At 37.5% G+C, this 7,268-nt stretch overlaps 1 protein-coding gene across 1 annotated transcript; it reads left to right on the top strand.

The window, feature by feature from the left end:
* Positions 1–7,268, top strand: LOC121959031 (5-hydroxytryptamine receptor 3A-like). The gene is made up of 13 exons (XM_042508212.1): positions 1–40; positions 357–434; positions 545–622; positions 1,702–1,862; positions 2,316–2,360; positions 2,521–2,630; positions 3,413–3,582; positions 3,773–3,933; positions 4,520–4,727; positions 4,848–5,027; positions 5,217–5,307; positions 6,264–6,287; positions 7,019–7,268. Exons 1-13 carry the CDS (start codon positions 1–3, stop codon positions 7,266–7,268), a joined length of 1,596 nt encoding a protein of 531 aa, XP_042364146.1.

The following is a 7,268-nucleotide window of genomic DNA, read 5'->3' as shown; positions in this document are numbered from 1 at the left end:
ATGATGCTGGCAGATTTCCTCCTTTTGCTCCTCCTAACTGGTAAGCTGAATTAATTCTGTATGATTTATGCAGTTGTAAAATTTTCCTTTGCCTCCCCATACAAAGGGGGGGTGATAGAAAAAAAAAAAAAAAACTGAAAATATCAATACTATGAGCATTCTTCCAAAACTTGTTCACAGAGTGGTGTGGGGATAATTTAAAGTATCAGGGTGACTGGAGAGAGGCATTGCTGTAATTAAGATCTCAACTTAAAATTATCTACAGATGCACTTTATCTTATGGATGAAGGTAGAAAATGTGTGTTCATGGAAATGATACTAAATCGAAAGAGCTGTGTGCTCTTCTTTTTGTTAAGGTGGATGTACTGCAAATTCCTTAGAGCAACCAGAGCTTCTTGATGATCAACTGGAGAAATACCAGAGCTCCGGGGAAGGTATGTACAGGAAATAATCACTCAAGAAGTGCAGAGTAATTGTTTGTTCCTGTAGCTGTAGCCCTGTAAAAAAACCCACTAGAGCTGACCTGTAAACTCTTTTCTGTCAGGTGGAAGTACCTCCAATAATTCAGAACAAATTGAGCTTTCTGATGATTACTTGTACTACTTCGAGGACATCGCGGAAGGTACGTACAAACAATCAAAAAGTGCACAGTAATACTTAATGCGAATATATTAATCCTGCAGTCTTCTTTATAGAAGTCTTAAAATTTAAAACACTTTTGGATGTCTTTTAAGACATTTTGCATGTGTAGCAATATAACTAAAAAATATGTTACTGTAAACAGCAAATATGTGTAGAAAAAGTATTTAAAGGTATACTCTCCAGGGTGTCAGTTTCTATTTGTAAACATGCTCACCAGAAGAAATGAAAGTAAAAGCCAACCCCAGATTCACTCTAATTTGGGAATTTTGTTGTGCTATATTTGTGTTTTTCTGGTGCTGTGTCTGTTGGATGCCTACGGCTTATGGTCTGTCACCAGTTTGCTGCATTTTATAAAGCCCTGAATGCATCTGAGCACTGTGGGGGAATGTGGCCATATATGCCCTGGACACAGAAAATTAGAAGAAAGTAAGAGACCACAGGCAGAGGGTAGTCTCTGCAGAAATATACGCCACCATGCAAGAAAGTGGGTTAGAGGTGAAAATCCTGCAGTGTAATTTTAGACAGATGTGGTCTGTTGTGAATGCATGATGACCGGCTGGGCTGTTGTTGTTAGATGCAGTAGTGTGTAATGTGTATCACATTGATCTAAATGGTGTCCTTTGTAAACTCAAAAGACTGTAAAAATGCTCAAATCAAAAAATCATTACTGGATTGGTTTCATAAAACCCTACAGTCCCGCCAACGGCCATCTCTTAATGGCCTTTCAGTGACCACAAACTGGATATTACTGTAGATATTTACGAGCTGGTGTTTATTAAGTTCAGTGATTAATTCAGAAGGATATAATGCCTACCCACTGTCATTTCCTGTAAATTATACATATCAAAGCAACACTATGAAACTTTTAGTTTTTTGTCGAGTCGCATTCCCAATATGTCAGATGCCAGTGTTTTGGGCTGGTGCTTTGGTCCGAGCATCAAGTATTTGATGACCTTAGAATGAGACTCAACAACTCAACTAAAAGTTATATAATGTTGCTTTAAGAGCACAACAAATAAACTTTTTAATAAAGCAAGTGTCTTGATGTTTCTGTTGTAGATGAGGTGGCCTTTAAAATTCCCTGTGGTTATCATGATGTTATAAACTACCTGAACCTGACCACAAACAAGGAGCTATACACCACATCTCGACCTGTTAAAAACTTTAAAGACATAACACGGGTATACCTCACAATGGAGATTGATGACATCCTAGATGTGGTAAGTTTTGTCTTTTTTTTCATTTTTTAAGGAATACTTCAACCACAAAATGACTATATGTTTATCAAATACTCACTGTGCATTACCTTGAATTTGTGAAAAAAAACTTTGTTTTTCTTGTATGCATCCACGGTAAAAGAAGAATCCCGAACCTTATGATTTAAAACACTTGCGCATAAACAGTTTCAGAATTGATGAGACAGTCATGCTGATTGGCTAATGGCCAATCTAGATGCAGATGTCTAAACACTGTCAATACCTATCATTTTAAATGTAAAGCACTGTACAGCCTTGTCCTGGTTTGTGCTTTTACTTATATTGCGCTCATAAAGAATATATTAGCTTCAGTGTTGTTTGTGTCCTCAAATGGATATGAAACGTTTATAGTCTGCTGCCGTTATTTCATGTTAAAACTGAAAGATTTTGACACATACTGTATTTCTTTGCTTATAGAGAGAGATTGACCAGACTTTGGTCCTTTCTGTTTGGATTTATATGGTGAGTACTTTCTGAGACTAACAGCCATTTTTGATCATCCCCACCTGTTCATTAGTAGAAAAAAATATTTTTACTAAACTACATCTTTTTCTTTCTTTCTTTTTTCTTTTCTTTTCTCCCTCCTTCCTTCCTAATCCCCTCCGTCCCTTTTCTTGTATAGGGCTGGAAAAACTCCCATATAATGTGGTTTCCACCTGATTTTTGTGGACTTCATCATATAGTAGTTCCCACTGAATTGTTGTGGAAGCCAGATCTGATTATTGAAGAGGTGTAAGTTCTAATGTGCTTGCTCTCACACTTACAAATCCACATACACTCACAGCAACCACTGTTGTTTGAGAGTCATGTTACGATCCAGAAATTACACAAAAACTGAAGCATTTGAATGCAAAAACAGTTATTGTGCAGGTTTTAAACATTTAAACACACATTGTTTAAGTTAAGATTCTGTGTGTAGCATTTTGTGGCATAAAGCAAGTTTCTGAAGCAACTAGAATTTCCAGAAAGTGGGCATTACAGTGTTAAACATCAGGCAAATCTGAAACAGGTGACAAATGGGAACAGAATTATTATCTGATCAGGCAGATTAAAGCCAGATGTGAAGGGTAAGGATTCTGCTGACACAATCAGTTCCTCTCACGAGAGGAGAATTGGGTCAGGAAATAAAACCTGCTTGTAAAACTCTAAAAGAAAGGGTAAGCCTGCTAAAATCAAGTTTTAAAAATTGGACCTTTTGGGAATGTCACAGTCAGCATGGATAATTACATTCTGGAGGTAACACTGTTTAGCTAATATTTTTAATATTCCTCCTACTTGAATCCCTGTCAGCCACTGGAGGGAAATCATGGACATTGAGGATACTGAATCTATTTCTAGCGGGATTGCAATAAATTGGGGGACTATGACAGAGACGCATAGTCCCAACATCCTTTACGGATTGGTACTTTAAAAAATCAATTAAACAATTACTGGGTATAGAGGTTGGAGAATTCGGGGTAACAACATCCCCTGTTAGTAAAATTTCTCCCTAATGTTTGTGTCTTTTCATACAGGACAGAGAAGAACAAGGCTCCTTTAAGTCCGTATATTTCTGTTAGATGGCATGGTACTGTCGAAGCAACTAACAACCATGTGTTGGTCAGTACATGCAGGATGCAAATTTATAAATTCCCCTTCGACATTCAGAGCTGCAGGCTCTCCTTCAAGTCAGCTTTACATAATGGTGAGCTTGTAACCTATGAAATGTTAAAGTTTCTAGATATTAATACTAAGTGTTTATATTTGAATGCATATTTTTCTGTATTAACAGTTAATTGTAACATTAACACACACAAACAGACATCGCCACATTCAGTCCTTCTTTGTTGATGTGATCAGAAGTCTCAGTGTTTTATGTTTACTTTTTACCTCAGATAAGGAAATAAAATTTGAAGCCATTGTCGATACTTCAGAGATCGAGATGATGGAGAACCAGTACGAGTGGCTTTTTATCAATATGACAGTCGCACAAAAGACAGTCAAACAGAGAACCATAAACGACTTCAAATACAACCAAAGCGTGATTGTTTACAAGGTAAGTATTGAGTACATTTTACTATCATTCAGTGGTAAGTACTATTACTTAAATCTTCAACAGGGATAAGTTGAAACAAATTATAAATCCAGCAGTTATGAGTAACATTATCATCCACTTGGGGTTTTTTCTGGTGACCGCGCAAATGTAAATCCAATATTCACTCTTGCACCATGATCTCGATGAATACTCTATTCTGATGAGCTTACATGAGCAGTGCAGTTCAGGGGTGGCTAAACTGTGGCTCAAATACAGATTCAACATGTTGTTTATATTTTCGTCTATCAAGCGGTCTACACTTAATATACAACAACATTATATATGAATTGTATGTTATCATTAGTGCCACATGGTGGACACAGAAATTGGTGTTCAACCCCACAAGCAGTGTCTGATATTCATGAAATCCCTGAGCTGCTTTAACTTATCTCCAGTAAAAACACCAAGGCCAACAAACTGCATGCAGGTGCAAGAGCTGGTTCATGAGTAGATTACCTTTTATGTTGCAACCAGTACTACATAGTTTCCTTTCTAAAAAGTATTTAAGGAAGATCAACCACTTGACTTGTTCAAATAACAATCACAGATCACCATGAAGAGGCAGTCTGTCCTCTACATCGCCAACTTCATACTACCCATCCTGTTCTTCTTCTGTCTGGACTTGGCCTCCTTCCTGATCTCGGACAGAGGAGGCGAGAAGCTCAGCTTCAAGGTCACTGTGCTGCTGGCTGTCACTGTGATGCAACTTATTCTCAATGATATTTTGCCCTCTTCAGACAGGATTCCACTTATAGGTGAGGAAACTCAGTGTCAACTTCAACTTCATTTCAGTTTGCACTTCATATGAGCAAGAAAACCACATATAATTAGTCAATGTGTTTTTCCACATTAATGATATTGCCTTCTCTTTGCAGTTGTCTATTGTATTGGGATTTTTGGTTTGATGATGCTAAATCTAATGGAGACTATTTTGGTGATGTATCTGGTGGAGAAAGACTTTGCACCCCAAGACAATGAGGCAAATAACGACCAAAGCCCAAGTGAGGACTGTGAAGACAAAGAGGGCAAAGACAACATACACAACCGCGGTAGAGGTGAGATGAATTCTACAAACTTCTGGATCTCAACTTAATCTACAATTGCTGTTCAGTTTGCTACTGCTTTGATTGGATTTTGCTGCTATGTTTTTAATAGAGACAGATTTGAAATGAATGATGCATACTGGATACTTAGATCAATATGAATACACTATAACTGCCTTTGTGTCAAAAATGTTCTGTCAGGGTTCAAGAAATGTACTGACTGCGTCTGTGATGTGTCTGCTGATGAACCTCCATCTCAACCGTTGTCTGTGACCATAAAGGTAAGAATTGGGTTACACTTTAAAGATTTGGTTCACCTAATTTAAAAAACAAATAAACAAAAAACAAGACAGTATAAAAACACTTCTACATAGGGTTTTGTTTCTGGAAAGACATGATGCAGTTTAATTATTTTGATGATATTTTTAAGTTGTTTGAGCTCAGTGTGCAAAATTTCACTCACACCCATTGTAGTGGGATGGAGGCAGCAGATATCTCAAAACCAAAACAACTCCAAAACTGTCTACATGAAGGGATACCCCTAGGGGTAAGAGAGAAAATGTTTGTATATAATTTAATTGAAACAACCCTTTTATTCTCATGACAATGGACACAAAAACTGAAATGTTAAATGTCACACCTTACTATCTTTTATGGTCCATGTTGGAATAATGCTTGATGAGGTATGAATTTTAAGGAAATCAATGGCTGATGGAAAGATGTGAACTGCTATTAATTCCTCATAATGGACACCTTGAAGGGCATTATCCTGTTTATACCATGGTCCAAAAAATTATGACAAATTGTTTTTATTTTTATACCTTTTGTAATCAAAATCTAAAGTTTTTGACAAGCCATTACTGTTTTCTGTCTTTACTAACTCATAAGATGCTTGTGCAATGGAAAAGTTGTTCACTGCATCAGTAAATAGGATAAACCTTAGAAACACAGTGGCAATGAGAGATATTTCTAGTCTGCTCAGATCATGGAACCCTTTAGCTCAGCTTTTAGCCAAAAAGCTAACGTTTTGCAGGCCAGATTCAAAGTACATAACTATGCATATGGTTGACAGACAGGTAATTTGATGATATATTTTTCAGAAGAAAAGATGAGCTAGCTATCCAGGCATTTCATTTCCTACTGTCTACCACAGCCTAAAGTATAAGTGTAATAGGGTAAGTGCATTAGGGATGATGTTTTTTGTAGGCTGATAGAAGCTAGTGTTACTTTTGTTCCCTCAACAAAAAGCCTACTGGATTTTCCCCCTGGATTTCGAAACATTTTGAAAAAAACTAACACTAGGCTATAAACAAAGTACACTTCGGTTGCATGACTTGACATCACCTTCGTATAAGGACTGCTAAGCCATGCACACTTTGATGACACTCTGTAGTCTTATTTAGCCACTTGTTAAAAACTGCTTTTTGAAGGACTTGTAAAGGCTTCAAAAAAGCACAAATGGGGTACTCTATTTCATGTCATAGAACAAAATTTGACAGTCTCTTTACCTTGTCTTAACCACAGACTTTATTTCAGGCCTTTAGCCAAAAACCCATTAAAGAAAACCCATTGACTTGGAGACGAGGGAACTGGTGGTGCTGAAATACTAACTAATTTCTGGGTTTTAGGACTCATCGTACCACTCTTGCAAATATGATGTGAGTCAATTGCTTATGTAATACAAACTTTCAGTAGGTTCAGAGGGCAAGAGTACTTTGTGCAGCTTGTGTGTTATAGTTTTCATCCTGTGGTGTTTAGAGGCAATGAAGGACTGCACCTAGTGTTGGGAACAAATTGTAAACAGGTTTTTATGCATCCCTTTGCTATTGTTACTCATATTACATACATGCCGGTGGTATTATGTAGCCAGCACATTAGTTTAGAATGGTGAACAGACAGTTTCACCATATCAACTTGCTAGGTGTACAACAGGTTTTAACAGACACCTTGCAGTCAATTGGAATGGAGTGTTCAAATCTTACTAACTACTCGCTCACGGAATAACTTCTGCAGGGTAGCAGAAGCCATCTGACGGAGGAGTTCCACACTTTAGAGAAGGTCTCAGATGAGCTGAGGGCAGTGCAGGAAACTCTGAATCTGGTTCTCAACAGCAGGAGGGAAGAAGGTAAGCCCGGCTACTGGACCAGAGTGACTAAAAGAATAAACAAAGTTTTCTTCATTTTCTATATCACAGTGGCCAGTGTGTTTTTAGTTGTTCTCTTTTCAGCATGGACAGATGCAGAACACAAGTAG

The sequence above is a fragment of the Plectropomus leopardus genome, chromosome 19, assembly GCF_008729295.1.
Source record: "Plectropomus leopardus isolate mb chromosome 19, YSFRI_Pleo_2.0, whole genome shotgun sequence".
Taxonomy (NCBI): Eukaryota; Metazoa; Chordata; class Actinopteri; order Perciformes; family Serranidae; genus Plectropomus; species Plectropomus leopardus.
Note: the sequence above shows the minus strand (reverse complement) of the source record. Positions and strands in the feature narration are given on the sequence as shown.